The sequence below is a fragment of the Saimiri boliviensis genome, chromosome 5 (genome assembly GCF_048565385.1).
Source record: "Saimiri boliviensis isolate mSaiBol1 chromosome 5, mSaiBol1.pri, whole genome shotgun sequence".
NCBI classification, from domain to species: domain Eukaryota; kingdom Metazoa; phylum Chordata; class Mammalia; order Primates; family Cebidae; genus Saimiri; species Saimiri boliviensis.
Genome location: NC_133453.1, coordinates 68073632 through 68095069, shown reverse-complemented (window position 1 = coordinate 68095069; position 21438 = coordinate 68073632). Strand labels below are relative to the sequence as shown.

The window sequence follows — 21438 nt, the reverse complement described above, 5'->3', positions numbered from 1 at the left end:
ACAGATCAACGAGATAGAAAATTAACAGGGACATCTATGATTTGAACTCAGACCTGGAACAAGTAAACTCAGTGAATATTTATAGAATTCTGGTCACCCCAGGTCCACAGAACATACATTTTTCTCAGTATCATATTACACCTATTTTGAAAGTGACCACATAATTGGAAGTAAATCACTCTTCAGCATTTGCATAGCATTTCACAGACTTAAATGAAGTACTGGTTGGCTGTTTCTTTGTTATTTTCTTCCCTTATTCCTTCCTGTCTCTGCTGTTAAGCACAATTATCAGCATAAAAGAGGTTTTTAATACTTATTTTTAGATTGATTTCCAGCCAGGGCAATATAGCAAGACTTCTGTTCTCTCTTCTCCTTTCTCTTTCTTAAAAAAAGAGAAAGAAAAAGAAAATAATCAGCATAGTAGCCTTTCTTCAGACTACTTTGAAAGGTCAGCTATCTAAAGTGCAAACCTTATCACACCATGCTCCCACTGAAAATCTCGTGGATTCACATCATCTGTAGGACTGAATTTAAACTGGGGTTTGTGACTTTGCCCCTGCTTATGGCTTCATTCCCCAGTTCCTGTCTTAGCCTATGGCTGTTGTGAATTGGCATTCTATGCTCTCACACTTCTGTCCTTTGGCCATATTCTTTTCTCTTCCCAAGACATCTTAACTGCATCTTCTCTGCTTGGCTAACTTCTTCTACTTAACCTTTGAGAATCAAAGACTTCACTCTAGAATCACCTCCTTCCAAAAGTTTCCTGAAAAGTTTTTCCAGGTGTTTCTATGACTTCCTTATCTAATCCCATCATTACACGGATGCTCCTTCGGTTATGTCCTGATAAACCTATCTTAAGTCAAAAGTATATGCTGAAAATGCATTTTACTCTAATAAGTCCATTGGAATGAGAAAAAAAAAAATCTTAAGTTAAACCATCATCAGTCAGGAACCATCCATACTTAGTTGAGTGAGTATCCTGTCTTTCTCCCTTGAGAAGAAGGATGTGCGTTTTAGTTCTGTTTCTTTTTGGGGGGGATGGGGAGCAGGGTCTTGCTCTGTCTCCCAGGCTGAGATGCAGTGGTGCGATTTTGGCTCACTGTAACCTCTGCTTCCTGGGTGCAACCCATCCTCCTGCCTCAGCCTTGTGAGTAGCTGGGACTACAGCCACATGCCATGCACCTGGTTAATTTTTCTATTTTTGTAGAGATGGGGTTTCACCATGTTGTCCACACTGGTCAAGTCATCTGCCCACCTCGGCCTCCCAAAGTGCTGGGATTACAGGCATGATTACATTACACCTGGCCCATTTTTGCTCTTAATACAATACCCAGCACCATTCTAGGCACACGGTAGACAATCAATAATAATTCTATTCAAATTAATAAATTAAAACTAAATATTAGGTAAGAAGTAAGAAAATAACGTAGTTATAAAGCTCTTTGAATGTTAGGTTATTGGGAAAAACTGTGGAAAGCCAAGAATTTTCTTTCTCAGATTCATTTTAGAATATTTTTTTCTATACAAAAGACCATAGATAAGGCAGAGAAAGATAAGAAAAAGACCACAAGCCTAAGGACTTGGAATATGAATCATAAAGGTTAATCCTAGACTTGGGCAATATCTAGAACTCGTAGAATGTAAATTTCCAGTGCCACAAAAGAAGTAGACTGGAATATAAGTTTCCTCAGCAAAGCAATTTACTCCTATAGAAGGGTGCCGCTCACAGATGGAACCAGGACAAGGGAGGGGAAGGAGTTTTTATTCCTGATGGAAGTAGCCTCTACTGCTGTGTCATTTCCCTATTGGCTAGGATTAGATTGCACAGTCTAGTCTAATTCCAATTGGTTATTTTAAAGGGAGCAAGGGGTAGGAGCCAGAGTGGCTGGTGGGTAGTTTTGTGGGAAGGATGGTTATAGGACAGGTCAGAACAGGTGACCTATATCAATCAAAGCAGGTGACTGGAGCAGGTGACCAGAGCAGCTGACCGGGATGAGTCAGGATGGAGTAGGGAACTGGGGGAAAAGCTGTGAACTTCTGATTAGAACTAGTGGAAAAAGTTGTTTACTGAAACTACAAGGAAGTTAAACTTTAAACTGGAGGACAAAGAACTGAACATCTTGACATATTGATACTTTGAAGGGAAACTTGGAATTCATTATATCAAACATAAAACAGTCAGTTTTCTAGAACATAGGAAAGATATTGCGTTGGTTTTAGTTTTAACTGCTGCCAAATAATGCTTTAAATTGTTTAAACTTTAAAAACGTGTATCAAAGCATGCATTGCTGTTCCTGTTCCAGTAACTTTTGTTTTCTTTGTATATTAAAAATCTGTGGAAAACATTCTAGCTTGGTTTGAGGGTTTAATATACTTTTTGAGGGTTTAAAATACTTTCTTTCCTAAAATTCTTTGAGAGAAAACCAAAATGCTACTACTACACTGCAATGGATACTAAAGAATTATTCGCTATGTCAATTAACATATTTTTATTTAGATTTTGCCTAAGATGCCTCATAAAGCCTCTATAAGGCATTTTTCCCCTAAAACTTACATATGTATTTACATACATACATATATATATATATATATATATATATATATGCTTTCTAAAAAGTCTACTTCAGGTCTTCACCAAATGTGCATTAGTGTAATTCATAGGTTCACTACTGGAAAATAGCCCTTCTTAAAATTCTGCCAATGTTGGGCCAAGATCTTACACTATAACACATACTAAACCGTGAGCACGGATCAACAGACAGAATATATTAAAGAGAAGCTTCTCCTCCTAATCTCTACGGAGGGATGCCTTGGAGTGGGAAACCGAAAGGCTGGGACAGACTACATGTTCCAGCACACCTTGCGACGCCCCGCAACCACAATTCCCAGAATGCACTGCTCGCTGTACGCAGGGTGCCGGGGCTTGTAGTTCTTCCTGGTCGTGTCAGTTTGCAGGGCGAGGGTGGTAGTTGCGTTCCTGGCCCAGGGATATTAGGCGTAGTTTCCCAGTTTCTGCCAGAGCAGAAACAGTTCAGGACCCTGAGCTGTCTGGGTTCCTTGTTTTATCTACTGGCTTCTGCTTTAAGTCAGGTAAGTCACGGAGGGGCTATAGTTCGTCATAGCAGGACCCCACCTTTTATTTCTGAGAGCGACCTCGTTCTGGTGACAGTATTTGTCCCTAAGCTCTCGCCGTAGCAGCCGCCGCCCAACCCTCTTTGTGTGCTTTAGAGAGTCGCGGAGCTGGTGGTGGCGACTGTTGGTGTTGGGGGCTTAGGCGAGGGACGTTACCGGGAGGTTACAGGCGGGCGGACTCTTCCCCCTCCAGCCACCTGACAGGTGGGTTGACTGTTCTTCCCTCAAGGCCTCCCTGCCTGTGTTCCACGTCGCAACTCGAAGGGCGGCTTGGCAGTTCCTGCTGACAGCCCCGCCCGGCCCGGCTTTGGGGCGGAAAGGCGGGGAGACCTGGGTGCGGTGACTCAGGGCGGCCCGGCGAGAGGAGTCCACTCCCTTCCCTTCTCGACCCTCCAGAGGCGGCCTGGGGAGCTTTGAGGCTTGTCCGGTGCCCACCGGCTTCCTCTCCTGGACGCCCTGACCTGGACCGCGCCCTCCTGGCCATGACCCCAGGGGAGAAAGTGATTCCTTTTCGCCTTGCCCTATTTGACAAATAAAGGCGTTTTTCACTTGCCTTAATAGTGTTTCCCCTCACCTTTTGTGTGTTGGAAAGTCCCCGAACACGGAGGTTGTAGCACAAAACTCTGGAGACTTTCTTCTCTGGAGTTACAGGAATGTGAACATGTCAGTCATGGAAGAAGGCTCTGGCCTTTATGAGGATAAGAGGATTGGTCAGCTAGAATTCAGCTGGTCAGACTTCGTTTTTGGGTTTTAACTAAAATGCGCTTATTTTAGTATCAATTAGTATTAGTATATCTATTTTACAGTTGACGCTGAACAAAAAATAATGTGCCTAGCGTAGCATACAGTTACGTATAGAAGTTCTCTTCACTAGCCGTTTGTATGGAGCTGTTTAGAGGTGTAGAAAGGGTGGAGTAAGAAACACTTTTTTGTTGCTTTTTTTTAGTTTGTTCAAACAAATCTTGGAAGATGTTGTGTGTATATTTTGTCTGCCATGTCAACTTTTCATCGTTTTTGTATGCTTAAAAATTGCCAATTCGCCCAGCTACTAGCTGAAATTTGCTTTATGCATTTGTTCGTAGGTGAATTTCTCCTCTTGAGTAACTTACCTTTATTCAGATTTAACTATTATGCTTTTTAAGAGATTCCCCCTAAATACAGTTTTTCAGAGGTTATTCGCCTAGTTTTCTTTCTCCGAAACATTTAATACTTCACTTGTACAGAGACATTGAAAGAGATTGATCATTGGGCAATAAGTCAGTAATGTGGAGAAGGCAACCAGTTCCTGGCTCTGGCCTTATACTCAGCTGCTAGGCTACTTGAAAAAAAAAAAATAATAATAACAAAAAAGTCTAATTTATTACTTCTTCCTAAAAGTGAAGCTTAAGTAGTGTTTATACAATTGTTTTTGAAGCTCTGTTTGTAATTCTGTTTACCTTATGCATTATACAGTACCCAGTGTCAATTGTAATGTTAAAGTCATTCTGTTGGGTGTTGTGAAGGCAGCAAAAATCACTAAAAGACAGTCCCAGATTTCAACTACATTGTAATCTAATAGGGAACATCTCAGGTATGTCCACAAATAATTGTACTAAAGTGCCATCAGAGGTATATGTAAAGTGTTATTGTGGAGAGATACAAAGTTGATTTGATAGGTAATGATGGTAATGTCTGTGTTTTGCTTGTCTTTAGTATTACTACAGCACTTTTAGAACATACAGGAATTTTCAGTTTGACCTCCTATTGTTTTTTTATCAAGTTTCTATGAATACAATAAAATTGGCAATAGTTTTGATCTGCGTCATATAGCTGAAGAGCTTCTAAATGCCAAACCATGTCCTCTGTTTTAAGACCTGGTTTTGACCTTTATCTCGGGTACCCTTGTCGTTAAAGATTTTGAGACGTTGTGTTCAGTTTGTGCATGCGAAATTAAAGTGATTAGGACGGGCTAGCTTCTATGCTCAGCTCTAGGTAATATTTATTATATACATTTGTTTATACATTTTTCAAGTCTTAGTAATAATATGTATGCTTTCTTTATTTTAGTTTTTAAAAGTTTATTTTTTAGAGACGCTCTGTTGCCCAAGTTGGAGTGCAGTGGCATGATCACGGTTCACTGCAGCGTTGACTTTTTGGGTTCCAGCAATCCTCCAAGTAATTGAAGCTACAGGCAAAAGGCATGTGCCACCGTGCCCACCTAATTTTTTATTTTTCTTTCTTTCTTTCTTTTTTTTTTTTTTTTTTGTAGAGATGGGTAGGGGGGGGGTCTCACTATGTTGTCCAGGCTGGTCTCAAACTCATGGCCTCAAGCAGTCCTCCCATCTTAGCCTCCCAAAGTAAGCTACTGCACCTGGCCCCATTATTTTAAAAGTAAGGTTTTGTGCTCTTTTTAGATAGCATTGAACTATGTGGCCTTTTGGAACAGTTCTTTTCTTGAAACACTAGTTTTTTCAACTGTGCTGCTTTTACTAATGTAATGATTACTTTCAATGATTGTATGTTTCTAGGGTCACAAACATGTCAGACAAAAGTGAATTAAAGGCTGAGTTGGAACGTAAGAAGCAGCGACTGGCCCAAATCAGAGAGGAAAAGAAAAGAAAAGAAGAAGAAAGGAAAAAGAAAGAAGTATGTTTGATTTTTTTTTTTTTTTAAATAAACAACATAAAGTAATAGGGTTTATTTCACATATATATTTACATAGAGGTTGGTGCAAAAGTAATGGTGCTTAAAAGTAATATCAAAAACTGCGATTACTTTTGCACCAACCTAATAATTTCAGGATAGTTAAAAATTTAGCAGTACTGACTGCAGACATAGCACTATAAGTGAATCTTATTTTAAAGAAGCAAGATATGTGAAAATGACAAAACTGATAAAATATTTTTAAAAACAATAGAATTTCATATAGATTGGTGCGTTTCTACAATTTGATTTATAAAAGTTCAATTTACATATTTAGTCTAGGAATATATTTATTATAAAGTAAGGCACATCTGGATTGTATTTTGATTTTTGGGTTTTTTTTTTTTTTTGAGACAAGGTCTCACTGTGTCAGACTAGAGTGCAGTGGTATGATCACAACTCCATGCAGCCTCAACCTCCCCTGACTCAGGTGATTCTTCCCCGTCAGCCTCTGGAGTAGCTGGGACTACAGGCACATGCCACTATGCCAGGCGAATTTTGTATTTTTTGTAGAGACAGGGTTTTGCCATCTTACCCAGGCTGGTCTTGAACTCCTGGGCTCAAACACTCCCCCTGCCTCAGCCTCCCAAAGTGTTGGGATTACAGGCGCAAGCCAGCACACTCAACCAAGACATCTATATTATAATAGCTCATAAATATGGCATATATATATCATAACTTAGTTTGGACTTTAAATTTACCTGAATATTTTGCTAGTCTGAACTTCTAATTTGTCAGAATAAATAATAATGGCAAATATACGAAATAGATGATTTAATTGACTTAAGGGATTTGTTCTTACTTCTTATGAGTCAGTCATTAGAATATTTTTACCAACTAGTAGGTTTGATGGTACCATAAATGTGGTCCAGGTACTTCTGATTTTTTTGTATCAAAAATATGCATCACATTATATACAGCAAATGTACATTGACCCTGAGCTGAACATTCCTGCACTGAAATATACATTTATCCCTACGGAAACTCTGTAGACATATCAGCATACTTTTACTATAGATGTGCTTTAAATAACCAGTGTAAGACAGTTTTTCCTGTGTGTCTTTAGGACCAAGTTTTTATATGTGGTAGCCTAAATAATAGCCAAGGCTGCCAGAAATCTCTTGGGGACTAAGAGAAAAATAAGTAGTAGAAAAGTTGAAGGTACAGTTTATGCACAGCATTACTGTGATGCTGTAAAGGCCTGTAATTGAAGAATTTGCAGTTTATTCTGAACCTTTCTGTGAAACATTATAAGAGGGTTGGAGCTTTACATTAGCTATTAGATTAAAAGCTCACTGATAGACGCATGATTCCATTTGGCAGAGCTATTCCAAAATAATATTTATAGCCCTAAACACTTCCATGCTGAGAGCAAGTTTCATTTTTATTTTCTAAGGATGGTCATAAGTGGCAAAAGTGGCTTCTAAGGGGTATCTATTGCATGATTGATAACTAATTTAAAGTTTATAAAACTGTCGAGTCACACAGACCAATGGGGAAAAAACTGAAGTTTATAAAAATGTTACAAGAGATAACACAATGGTATTAAACTGTGAGTCTATTAATATTATCAACAGTGAAGCATCAGCTTGCTATTACAACCTGTTTTGTTATTTTGATTAAATTTCCTTATGACTTATAAGTCAAAATGGCATAGAATATTATGGCTAACAAAATTCACTCCAGACGGTGTATGAGTAATAGTTGTCTAGGTGACATAGGAATTTGAGATTTATGTAAAAAAACTTTTCCCTGGAAAGCTTACATTTTACTTGCGATGTCTTGGATGATCTAGTTTATCAAATTTAACTAGAAGATTATGCTAAAACTATGAATGCCTGAGATAAAAGCTGAGAAAATTTTCATAACAAAATGTTTTGTGCCATGTGAAAGTGAGTTTAATTTTACAAAACCCAATCTCAAATAAAATGAAGACTTTTTACAGAAATTTGTGATACTCTTACTTTTTCAACAAATCATATTATCATTTACTTAAAATTTTTTACCTCTTAAATAATTACACTTTAATTTTTTCATAGTGTGTGATATTGTATCTAACCTTTTGTGCCACTTGGGGGAAGTTGTCTATACACAGCAATTTCATACTGTAGATAATTTGAAGTTGAATGTACTTCCTGAGTTTATCTGTTGGGAAAATTTTTTGGAAACTTCTTGATTACATAAAAGATAGAGCAGTTTAGTGCATATCATTTGGAGGTTATTTACTAGAACTCTGTTGAGAATGATTTTTCATTTAATGATTATAAAAAGAACTTCACCTGTACTCAAAACTAACTTCATGTCTTAAAAGTATATAGTGTTAGCATATCATTTAAAACATTTTTGCAAACAAATGTTTCATGCTCTATGTAAACGTAAGTTTTTAACCTAAACATTTCAGACTGATCAGAAGAAGGAAGCTGTTGCTCCTGTGCAAGAAGAATCAGATCTTGAGAAAAAAAGAAGAGAAGCTGAAGCATTGCTTCAAAGCATGGGGCTAACTCCGGAATCCCCCATTGGTAAGGTTAATAATATATCCATTTATAAGAGATAGGCATAGATTCTGTTCAGCTCAGACATAGCTGAGTGGGTTGACTTGATATATTTTGCATATTTTCCTTGTGTCTCTAAAATTATTAATCTTATAATTTATTTGGAATTATCTTTTTTCCAGATATGCTAGTATATGGTTATTTTATTTGTTCAAAAGAGCTGCAAGATTATGTTTATTAACATATACTGAACTACCAATTGACTTTTCTTATTAAAAATTTGTTAAGCAAGTTTTGTGTGCCGTATTGTGTTAAGCTCAAAGATAACTGGATTCCTGATCTGAACTCTATATTCCTTTCTGGAGATTAGAGAGAGAAACAATCAAAATTATATTGTTAGTATGAAAGTGTATTAGTATTCAAAGGTACAGGAGTGGAAGGATAAGCTTATAAGCCTCTGCTATCAGTGCTAATAAGGGAGATAATTTTTGTAGCTTATTTTGGCAGTTATTTGACTTAATCTTACTCTTTTTCTGAGTTACTCATTTTGGTAACTGTACTAGACCAAAAAAGCTGAAGTAGTAGAGGTGCACAGGACAATCCAGTTACATATCAGGAACAAGTCCTTACTTAAAATAGGTCTGTGCTGGGTGCTGTTACATAGTATTTTAGTTCGACAGGGCCTTTGCTATTTAGGGACCTAACATTTTAGGGCAGTTTGTGGGCTAATTTTATCTAGTCGAGGGGACAAATACTGGAGATTGCAAATGCTGTATTCTTGTTGTGAAACTGCAACATAACTGTCCTTAGTGCTGAATTTCTAAAAGGTTTCAAGATGAAAAGGCTGGCTACATGGTCGTTTCATTGTTATTTCTTTCATCTCATTTTCCTTTTCTTCTTGTAGAATTTGAAGACTTAAGTATATTAATTTTATGTATTTATTCAATACGCTTATGTTAAGTATGCAATTTTAAAAGTAAATGAATCAGAACACTTTTTCTTATAACTGAACCAAATTGCTTGTTAGACTTTGAGTTACCTTTTTTTCCTGTGCATTGGCTTTTGTTTTTCTCCTATAGGATTTTTTTCTTTTATGTTCTTCTTAAGGTTCTAGTTTTACTGAACTCACTTGTTCATATTTCTTAATTTATGGCTGGGTTAGTTCTTTGCATTGCTATAAAGAAATACTGAGACTGGGTAACTTATAAAGAAAATAGGTGGCCAGACATGGTGGCTTATGTCTGTAACCCCAGCACTTTGGGAAGCCAAGGTGGGCGGATCACCTGAGGTCGGGAGTTTGAGACCAGCTTGACCAACCTGGGGAAACCCCATCTCTACTAAAAATTCAGAATTAGCCAGGTGTGGTGGTACATGCCTGTAATCCCAGCTGCTTGGGAGGCTGAGGCAAGAGAATCACTTGAACCCAGGAGGCAGAGGTTGAGGTGAGTCAAGATGGCACCATTGCACTCCAGCCTAGGCAACAGGAGCGAAACTCTGTCTTAAAAAAAAAAAAAAAAAAAAGGAAAAAGAAAAAGTAAAGAGGTTTAATGACTCATGGTTCTGCCAGCTTTACGGGAAGCATGGTGCTCTCTTCTTCTGGTGAGGCCTCAGGAAACTTCTAATTATTGCAGAAGGCATAGGGGAGTCAGCCTGTCTCATGCAGTGAGCAAGAGCAAGAGATGGGGGAAGGTACCACAGTCTTAAACGAAACCATGAGGGATCCGCCCCCATGACCCCAAACGCCTCCCACTAGGCCCCCACCTCCAGCACTGGGGATTACATCTCAACAAGAGATTTGGAGAAGATGTCCAGACTGTATCAATGGCCTGCCTCCATCATTAATTCTTGAAAGACCATTCTTTAGGGTTTGTGTATGTATCCCTCATTACTCATCTCTAATTCTGTTCTCATTCCCACTAATGCATTAAGTACCCACTTTTGCTTTTTTTTTTCTGAGAGAGTCTCGCCCTGTCGCCCATGGTGGGGTGCAGTGGCGCAATCTCGGCTCACTGCAGCCTTCGCCTCTCAGGTTCAAGTGATTCTCCTGCCTCGGCCTTCCAAGCAGCTGGGGTTACAGGTGTGCACCACCACGCCCAGCTAATTTTTTGTATATTTAGTAGGGACAGGGTTTCACCATGTTTGCCAGGCTGTTCTTGAACTCCTGATCTCATGATCTGCCCACCTCAGCCTCCCAAAGTGCTGGGATTACAGGCATGAGCCACCACACCCACACCACTTTTGCTTTTTCAATGTACATACATCCTTCAGATTATCCTCTGTTTTTCAAGGTTTCCCATGTCTGTGAGTATGTATACTTTATATACATAAATAGCATAGTGATGTATGTCTTCTGTTTATTCCATATTGCTATATACAAGTCTAGTTATTTATTTGTAATATCCTATTATGTACCAAATTTTACTTATCCATTCCCTGGTGCTGTGCACTCAGTTTGCTTTTGTCTCTGCTTTACTATCATAAGCAACACTGCAAGTGTATATATATATATATACACACACACACACACACACACACATATATATATATATATTTTTTTCTCTCTCTTGAGGACTAAGGAATAGTTTCTCTGGGGTGTATGCCCAAGAATTGACTTGCTATGTTATTGTATATAGGATTTAGCTTAATTAGATTCTGTATAACACTCTCAAGAATGGCTATGAAAGTTTATCCTCCCACTACTAGTGCATGAAAAAGTAACTGCTTTACCATGATTATATCATGATTGGATATTATCCAGCTTTCTAATTTTTGCTAACTTGATCAGTATAAAGTGGTACATCAAAATGTTTTAATATACATTTATCTGATTACAGTGAGGTTGACCACTTCTTTATATATCCATTAACCATTTGCGTTTTCCCTTTTATGAATTGCATATTCACATCCTTTTCCCCATTTACTACAATTGGGGTTCTTTATCTTCTGATTTGTAGGCATTCTTTGTGTATTTGGTATATTTTAGGGAGGACTTTTGTCTGTTTCAGTCTCTTAAAAAAAACCTTCCCCCAATCTGTTACTTGTTAACTGTTCATAATATTCTTCATTGAACAGAATCCTTTATTTTGATATGGTCAAATTCTTCGTTTTGATATGGGCAGATCTAGCAATTATAGGCTAAGTATTCCTAGTCCAAAAATCTAGCATTCAAAATGCCCCAAAATCTAACATTTTAGGCACGAACGGGACACTCAAAAGAAATAGTGACTAGAGAATTTCAGATTTCAGATTTTTAAGTTACGATACTGAACTGCTAGGTATAATGTAAATATTCCAAAACCCAAAATAGTCTGTCACCTTTGGTCCAGCATTTTGGATAAGGGAAACGCAACCTGTATAACCCTTTTTTGTGTGCTTTTGTGTGCTTTTGGTCTTTTTAAAAAGAAATCGTTTCCTGCATTGTGGATGCAAATATGTTTTTCATGTCAGTTTTATAGTTTTACCCTTCACATTCGATATTTGGATTATATTTTTTTTAAATAGGATGATATAGGGATCCAACCTAATTTTCCTCTATATAGTTAGCTAATTTTCTCAATACCATTCATTAATCTATCTTTTCCCCTACTGAAATCTTATGCCAACTTTGTCATACAGTAAATTCGCGTATATTTATGGGCATTTCTGGGCTGTTTTCACTATGAATCTATTTGTTCGATTCTACACAACCTAGTTTTAATTACTGCAGCTTTGTATTATATTCTAATTTCTTAGATAGAAAATAACCCCCTCTTTGTTCCTTTTTTACAGAATTGTCCTAGGTTTACAAACATTTTTCTTCCCCTCAAGAAATTTAGTTTTCCTCTAGAGTCTTGCTGTGCCATATATACATTACATTGTTATATGTTTTCTTTTTAAATTTTTTATTTATTTGTTTTTGAAACAAGGTCTCACTTTGTCACCCAGGCTAGAATGCAGTGGTACAACCATGGCTTACTACAGCCTCAACCTCCCAGGCTCAAGCCATCCTCTTACCTTAGTCTCCCAAGTAGCTAGGACTGTAGGTGCACACCACCATGCCCAACTAATTTTTTTTTTTTTTTTTGTAGAGGTGAAGTCTCGTTATGTTGCCAGGGCTGATCTTGAATTCCTGGGCACAAGCATCCTCCTGCCTTGGCCTCTCAAGGTGCTAGGATTATAGACATGAGCCACCACACCCTTCCTAATTTTTAAAAATCTAGAATATTCTCTACACACATATTACTTTTTGCCTCATGATATCTACTTGTTGAAGAGGGTGGGCTTGGTTTGACTCTCCCCCCTCCTGGGTTTGTCTAATGCCATTCTCACATTTAAATTTTATCTATCTTTTATGTTTCCTTTAAACTGGAAGTTAGATTAAGAAGCTTGATTTTGATCTAGTTTGTCTGGACTCGGTGGCTCACACCTGTAATCCCAGTACTTTGGGAGGCTGAAGTAGGTGTATCGCTTGAGCCCAGGAGTTAAAGACCAGTGTGGGCAATGTGGTGAGACCCAGTCGCTACCAAAAAAATATGGAAATTAGCCAGGCATGGTAACATGCACCTGTAGTCCCAGCTACTGCGGAGTTGAGGTGGGAGGATCAATTGAGCTCTCAAGTTCAAGGTGTTAGCCATGATGGCACCACTGAACACCACCCTGAGTGACACAGCAAGACTCTAAAAAGAAAAGAAGCTTGATTCACTTTAGGCTGAACTTTTTTGGCAAGAAAATCTCCTAGAGTGATGTTGTGTCCTTCATATTGTATCATATCAGTAGCACATCTCTCTAGCTATTGAGTGATGCTAAGCTTGATTATTGGATTACAATTGTGATAACCTGATCTCTCCATCATAATTATCCCCTTGTGACTAATAGGTAATATCTGTGTTTGATACTTGAATACTATATGACTATTCATTTCTTTATCAGCCCTTTATCTGATGGTATTAATACTCATTGATGATCCTTATCTAAGTTAATTAGGAGTTGCAACATTGTTTTTGTAATTCTGCCATTCTTTCTGCATTTATTGGCTAAAGTTCTTCTGTAAAGGGGAGCTTTCCCTTAATAACTGAGGCTTTTTGGTTACCCTAAATGTTAGAAAAGCAGGAGACATGTTTACTTTTTTGCTTTAATTACTAATAGTCACTTCCAGGAGTGGCAGATGAGTTTTTGCATGTATTGTATCTTTTTAATTTTTTTTTTTTGAGACAGAGTCTCTGTCCCCAGACTGGAGTGCGGTGATGCAATTTCAGCTCCCTGCAACCTCCACCTCCCAGGCTCAAGCAGTTCTCCCGCCTCAGCCACCCAAGTGTGCTGCTACCACACCCAGCTAATTTTTGTATTTTTAGTAGAAACAAGGTCTCCCCATGTTGTCCAGGCTGGTCTTGAACTCCTGAGCTCAAGCAGTCCACCCACCTCAGCCTCCCATAGTGTTAGGATTACTGGTGTGAGCCACCACTCCTGCCCTGCATGTATTTTAAAATAGATTAGCCGATTTATTGTGGGTTTTTTGTATATATACTAATGAATGAAATTTGCCTTTGATTTTCTTGTATTGTCCATGTTCATTGGTCGTCATGAACAATTGTGGTTTTAAAATAAATTGGTCAGTTTTCCCTTTTGCTATTTTGTAGAATAATTTATAAAAGATGCCTGTTTATTAAAAACTTGATAGAGTTCAATTGTAAAACCGCCTTGGATTATGACTTTTTTCTACTGAGAGTAGAAAGTAGGGGTTATTTATTGTTGACAGAGAGAGAGAGAGAGAGAGAGAGAAAGAGAGAGAGAGAGGGAGGGAGAGGTGTGTGTGTGTGTGTGTGTGTGTGTGTGTGTGTGTGTGTGTGTTTGGCGGGGGAGGGGGGACTTAGAGACAGGATCTCAGTCTGTGGCCCAGGCTGGAGTGCAGTGGTATGAGCTCAGCTTACTGTAGCCTGAAACTCCTGGGCTCAAGCAGTCCTCTTGCCTCAGCCTCCTGAGTAGCTGGGACTACAGCTGTGCATCACCATGCCCAGCTAATTTTATTTTTTGTAGAGACAGAGTCTTACTATGCTACCCAGGCTTATCTTGAATTTCTAGAATCAAGCAATCCTTTTGCCTCAGTCCCCCAAAGTGCTTAGAGGCATGACACACCACACCCAGGCTAAAATTTTATTTTCACATATTAATTTATCTTTTTAATGTAATGCTCTGAATTACATTGAAAAGGAAAATAAAGGAAATGAAATACTTAAGAGATTAGTGGAGGATATTTAAACTTTATTATGAAGAGAAGGAGCAAAGGAAAGGGAGAAATTAATGTTTCAGGGAGTTAAGGTTTAAAGCAACATCTCTCAGAAAGACAAAAAGAGTGAAGGTCTGAAAAATAGGTAGTTATTTAAATTTTAATATTCCAGGCTAAGAAGACTTGTGTCCAGGAGGGGGCATTACTGTAACGTGGGCTGTGGTTGAGTACTGAGTATCACTGATGAGCATAGAAGAGACCTCACAACTTGGGGTTACATGCATCCCAAAAGCTCACTCCTTCCATTTCACTGTCTTCCACCAATACTCCCACTCCCTACATTCACTTTCCTTAGTTGTCTACCTTTTCCAGGTCTTTCTTTCTGATAAAAACCCCTTCTTGCCAGAGGCTTTCTTCTACTTGAAAAATAATTCAGCTGTGTGCCATCCATTACCCTTGAGACTTCTGTGTAGTTCTGAGTGGTTGACCCAGACTTAATGCTAATTCTAAATCTAGGTGCATTCCCAGGTCCTTTGTGATCCAAAAATATGCTTGTTTCTTCACAGGCCAGAAGCCAGCAGTGTTAATTTTATATCCTTGGAAGAACAGGGTCTAAGCTGGCAGGAAAGGCTTCCTTGATTAGCTTTTTGTCCTGGAGAATTAAAGAGTTACAGGTTTTTTCACATTACTTACAGGATCAATGACTGCCATGATTTAGATTTTTTTTTTTTTTCCTGAGATGGTTGTCAAAGAAGGGAATAGGTATCTGCTCTAAACTTCTAAGAAGCTGAAATTCATTAACGTACTCATATTTATATTAATTCCTTTATTTTGTATCAATTAAAGCCTGTTTTAGATACAGAACTGTGTAATAAAAGTAATCTAATTGAATCACACTCTCTTTACTAAGCAGATCGTATCTCAGATACTTGACAAAAACTATTAATGGTTTGTGTTATTTTCAAAGCTGATTAGACTTATCAACCATCCTTAAAAATGAATTCTAGAAGTGAGTCTTTTCTTAGATTTGAGAACCTATGAGTTGACTAGTGTTTCTGTTTTGATTTTTCCTCCCGAATGCATGCATTCATTGGTTCCCAGAGGTTTATTGAAGTCTGAGAGTATAGTGGCATTTGCCTTACTGCCTAATTATAGTATTTTTTTTTATTTTTCTAAACTAATTGGGTTAAAATATAGCAGTCACGAAATAACACTATTATTCCCTTTTTAAAAAATTAATATTCCTCCTTTTGTAATGATAGTAATTTTTTCTAGGATTATCCTTTCTGTGGTATACATTATTTGTTATTGCAAGATGTAGTTGTGGCTCAGATAATAGTTAAGAGCCCTTTATAGAGTATTTTCCATCATTTGGCTTGAAACTATCTTTTGATGGAAAGAAAATAGTTTTGGGGGAGAGATATTTATATAATTACAAATTTGAAGCCACTGTGATTTATTTTACCTTTGTTTGGCTGAGAAACTGTGATAATATGGTAGCATCACCCTTTTGATTTACTTTTTATTTCTAAAACTTTTATTTCAGAGCTGGTTAGGTTAATGTATCTATTTATGTCTGTGTAATTAGTATTTAGCCTATTTGTTTAAAGAATTTTCATTAACATTTTTCAAAAAATGTAGTCTTAACCAAGTAAAATACTGTTGAATTTGTTCAGTGGAGTCATTGATACTTGAAATCATCAGAAAGGGGGAAAAACATGTTAAACTGAAAAAGAATTCTCTAGTTCATCACAAATAGATTGATAGGAATTTTACTAATTTTTCTCTAACCTCTCTGATATATACACTTGGAAAAAATAGTTTTTCTGAAATTAAGTATATAATTTAAAGCATACAAAATTTCTTCTTTAAAAAAATCTTTAATTTGAAAACATTGTGGTGCGTCACTATAATTTAATAAACATTTATTTGTGTTTACAGTAGAGTAGACAAACAGCTGTTAAGTATTACTCTATTCCTGTATCAGTTGAGACTTAGACTATGGAAAGCCTCACAGTGAAAGATGGACAAAAAGATGAGGAAATGTAACCTAAGATAAATTAAGGGACATTAATATTCTCCTGCTTCAGGTAAAAATCATTTTTAGCTACTTTGAATTAGACATACAGCATCTAGCACAGTGCCACCTATGTGTAAACTATAGGAAGCTATCTGGTCTTAGAGTTGTTTCTGACAGATTTAATCACAATATTAGACACATTGATTATGGTTTTTATAGTACTTTGAAATGTAAGCCACTGTATCTTAGGAAAGAAACGTTCTAATTATGATTTTTTTTTGTTCTAATCTTATTGGTATCAATTAGAATTTGCTATTGAAAAAATAAGGATGATCAGTTTTCTACCCATGTTTAAGATGCAAGTCATCATACTATATTTGTACATTTTGTTAATTACCAAACCCACTGTTTTTACGGAAGCATGTATAAACATTTAAACATAATTTTAAGGTTCCATGAATGTGACTGTCCTAAAAAAAAACAGACTTTTAATTAAATACTTATTGCTTTAGTTCCTATATACGTAGGAACTTGCCTTCTTTTCAATAGACTATTAAAAGAAGGCCTTTCAGCTCAACATAAGCTGTATTAGTCACGTAATATCATACATTGAAAAATTATTTTGAAAAGATACTTGGGATTGGGGACATTTATGGTAAAATTTAACCAGAAGATGGCAGTGATGATCTTCCTATACTCCCTGCAACGGTAATCAAAAAGTTTTACAAATGTCATAGCATGAAATATGCACGTTCAGCTGTTGTTATATAATGTTAAAAGTTGAGGATCTAAGGGAAAGCACTTGCTATTTATTTTATATACTATGAAAAATGTGTGTTTTTCTATAAGAAGGGATTAAGAATATTTTGGGTGTCTGTATCTTTGTCTGTACACTTCAGTTTTTTCTGAATACTGGGGTAAGGAAGTTTCCATAAGTCTTGCCTTGTTTATTTGCATGTGTCACTTTATGTTATGCATCATGTCTAGAAGGCATGCTGTTTTATGGCCTGTTTGCATTTTTCACCCAAATTGCTGGAAACTAATGAACATTTTAAAGGAGCCATTCCTTTAGCTGCAATCATTTCTCTAAATTGGTGTTTTTGGGGAGGGGTGTGTGAAGTAATTTTAAACATTTTTTTGAAAGAAAAAATCATTAGACAAAAGTTAATATTTTAAAATAAATCTCAAGAAAACAGAGATTAAGTAACTTAATGAAGCATATTTCAGAGTTGAATTTTTATAGCAATTGTAAATAGTATCTATAATTTGGTAATATTAAAAGTGAAAAGTTAGAAAGGGGAGAAGGAATGCTCTCCTTTGAAAATTAGTGGCCACATTTGGTGACGGATGAGATGAAGATGCATCCTTCCATAATCTTGCCTTTTTAGAAAAAAATTATAAAGTTCAAATGCATTTTGCCAGAAAGATTGCATGAATCTTCAGCATGCATTGTTAACTTTTTGTCTTTTCCCCTTTCTTTCTGCTGTTCATTTTCATTCATATATTTTTTATCTTTGGTTTGCCATTGTTTTTTTCTTTTTTGTTAATTACTTCATGTTAAATTATTTTTGAAACGTCATAAGCTGAGCAACCTCTCCGTGTAGTAACAGCGGATACCTGTCTATTTCACTATTTAGTCCCTCCTCCTATGTCTCCATCTTCCAAATCTGTGAGCACTCCAAGTGAAGCTGGAAGCCAGGACTCTGGAGATGGCGCCGTGGGATCTAGGTACAGTCATTTTCCTTTTAACATTTTGATGGTAGAATGCATTCAGTGCCCAGTATTGTTGATACTTTAAAGGGACTCTAAATAGTTGTGCTGAGTTAGTCCTGCCATTTTGAAGTCTAAAATGGCATAGAAATTCTCTGTTGGACATTGAGAGGGGGAAAAAAGTGTTCTTTTAAAAATAATATTGTAACTGTCATATTTAATGTCATATTCAGTACTAAATAGTGAACCGGTTTTATGCTAATTATTTTATATTAAAAATAGAGATTAATGCATTTAGATTTTTGTGTTTAAACAAACTTTTTGTTATTATATGAGTTCTGGTTGTAAATAGTGTAAAACCTCTCTCTTGTGCTTGATTCCCCATTTAGTAATTGAAAATGTAAATAATTGAGTTAAACAGCTCAATTCTGTTCTATTAAGTCATTAGTTGTGCTAATTAAGATAGAGAATAATAATGCATAAAATATTAAGAGTAAAGAATAACTGCTAAGGACAACATTGAGAATGTTTACTTGTCAGGTATTCCTGAACTTGCAACTTCTGTGTAAAGTTACATTTCGTGTTTATTTTAGGATCCCACATACATTGAAGTTGAGACTTGCTTTTCAAAAACTTTTCAAAAGCAAGTTGAGACTTGCTTTTCAAAAGTTCAGTAAGATTTCAGCTTTCTTTCAAAGATCATATTGGGAAAAATATTACTACTTAATTCCTTTTTGTCACCCACACATACACACACACACAAAATAATAGTTAAGTATTTAATAGTATCGTACTTTTTAACTTCTGAAATGAAATTAAACGTAGGTAGTCAAAATCCACAGCTGATTAAGAATGCTTATTTTGGGCCAGGAAGTTGCATGTCCTCCCCAAGAAAATCTCTTAACACACCTTTTAATAAGACATAAACTATCAGAAGTTTTATCCTTTTTGTGTCTGAGTCCCTCTAATTGAAGTTGCAAACCAGTAATAAATATCTCAAAGACTGGGCAAGAAGAAAGAAGAAGGTGGCTGGATGATCTGTAAACTCAGTTCTTTAATCAGCTCTTGAATAATCAGGTTATCATTAACAATTGAAAGCTTGCCAGCTTGAATTTGAGATGTGCTTTCCAAAACTGTTCTGTGTATAGAACCAAAATTGCAAATCTAAGTAATACTGTCTTTGGAGGTAAATGATGTAACTCTTTCATTTAAGAAAAATCAAAATTTTCTTTTTAGAAATAATGTTATTACTTTTTAGAAATAGTTATTTATATTACTTTATTAAAAATATAAAATTGTATTGCAGAATAAAGATAATTTATCAAGTCTAAATTCATTTTTATAGTTAATTTTTTTTCATATTTTGTACTTCTGTATTTTTATACAAATATGTCATTATTCCTTCATTTATTTATTTATTTATTTTTTTGGAGACAGGGTCTCACTCTGTCACCCAGGCTGAACTGCAGTGGCACAATCTTGGCTAACTGCAACCTCTGTCTCCTGGGCCCAAGTGATCCTCCCACATCAGCTTCCTAAGTAGCTGGGACCACAGGGTTGCGCCACCATGCCTGGCTGATTTTTGTATTTTTTGTATAGACAGGGTTTTGCCATGTTACCCAGGCTGTATTCAGATTCCCGTACTGAAGTGATCTACCCACCCCTGCCTCCCAAAGTCCTGGGATTATAGCTGTGAGCCACCGCGCCCAGCCACTATTCCTTTAGATACTTAATAATCAACTGGCATTTTTAAGTGAAGGGTTTTTTTTCCCTTCTACAACATTACTATAGTAAAATATTTCCCAGGATAAAAAATTACTATATTTATTAAATGTCTTTGATATTGTATATTATTTTTATGTAGATACTATACTGTGTACATTATAACTCATTGTTCCTGATTTTGAATAGTAGAAAGATTATTTTAATTCAGTGTCAGCAAGTTTGCTTTCAAAAGTACTTTGCGACACTTACTTAAGTTTTTAAAATTAATGTGAGTTAAAACATGTCCCCATGAGTTTTACGGACAGCCCAGAGGATATTAGAGACCTTTTAGAATATTGTAAATTAATACAGGGAGTAAGGTGGCGCGTGCCTGTAGTCCCAGCTACTCAGGAGGCTGAGGCAGGAGAATTGCCTGAACCCAGGAGGCGGAGGTTGTGGTGAGCCGAGATCGCGCCATTGCACTCCAGCCTGGGTAATGAGCGAAACTCCGTCTCAAAAAAAAAAAAGAAAAATACTCATGCATAGAACGAATATTCATTAAGTTATTAACTTTATTAAATACTATGGGTTACCACAGAGGATAAAACATTCTTGGTCCTTGCTTTCATGGAATTTACATTGTAGTGATTGAATCATTAATTTAAAGATACTGTTGACTTTATTGAAAAGCCCTAAGGGTGGCGTGGTAACCTATATTTAGTGTGAAGTGTAGTTTTTTAAAGTGATAAATTGGACACACAAAAACACTTAATATTTTTTAAAGTATTTGTTCTTGTTAGATAATGAATACAAAATTAGTTTCTCGTGAGTTTAGCAGAGAGAAAAATCCTCTTTTTGAATGAGGTGATCTTACATCTTTTTTTATTTTCTTTGAGATGGAGTTTCCTTCTTGTTCCCAGACTGGAGTGCAGTTGCACGATCTTGGCTCACTGCAACCACCACCTCCTGGGTTCAAACGATTCTCCTGCCTCAGCCTCCTCAGTAGCTGGGATTACAGGCATGTACCACCACGCCGAGCTGATTTTTTATTTTTAGTAGAGACAGGGCTTCGCCGTGTTGGCCAGGCTGGTCTCAAACTCCTGACCTCAAGTGATCCACCTGCCTCAGCCTCCCAAAGTGCTGGGGTTACAGGCATTGAGTCACTGCACCCAGCCACATCTTTTTAACCTTAATATGTACATTGTCTCCTTTGAGAGTAGAAACTCAATCGAAAATATTAATTTTCCAGAGGGCTGAGTATATTCATTTTAATGTATATGTACACATACAGAGTAATAAAAAATGAATTCTACCTAAATCATATCCAGCTTTCATAGAGATAATTAATATTGTGATGATGATATTGACAGTGAAATAGTGCATTTCTAAATATATGATATTTAAAGAGTTTCCAGGTCTGAGAATGAAACCTAATGAACTCATGTTGAGCAAAAACGATGCTAATGTAAGAATAAAGACAAGAAGAAGAAATATAG

At 36.6% G+C, this 21438-nt stretch overlaps 1 protein-coding gene across 13 annotated transcripts in view; it reads left to right on the top strand.

The window, feature by feature from the left end:
• Positions 1-2929: 2929 nt before the first annotated feature.
• DYNC1I2 (dynein cytoplasmic 1 intermediate chain 2) overlaps positions 2930-21438 on the top strand; it is a 55591-nt gene continuing 37082 nt past the window's right edge. For 2 of the 13 annotated variants that reach the window (XM_074399480.1, XM_074399477.1), the window contains exons 1-4: positions 2931-3090; positions 5640-5757; positions 8216-8333; positions 18166-18256. In XM_074399480.1, coding sequence (XP_074255581.1) covers positions 5650-5757; positions 8216-8333; positions 18166-18256 — 317 coding nt within the window. In that variant the 5' untranslated portion in view covers positions 2931-3090; positions 5640-5649. Of the gene's footprint in view, positions 3091-3193; positions 3337-5178; positions 5310-5639; positions 5758-8215; positions 8334-17427; positions 17446-18111; positions 18257-21438 lie in introns of those variants that run through there. The other 11 variants (XM_074399481.1, XM_074399470.1, XM_039469871.2 and 8 more) reach the window with 9 other exon arrangements.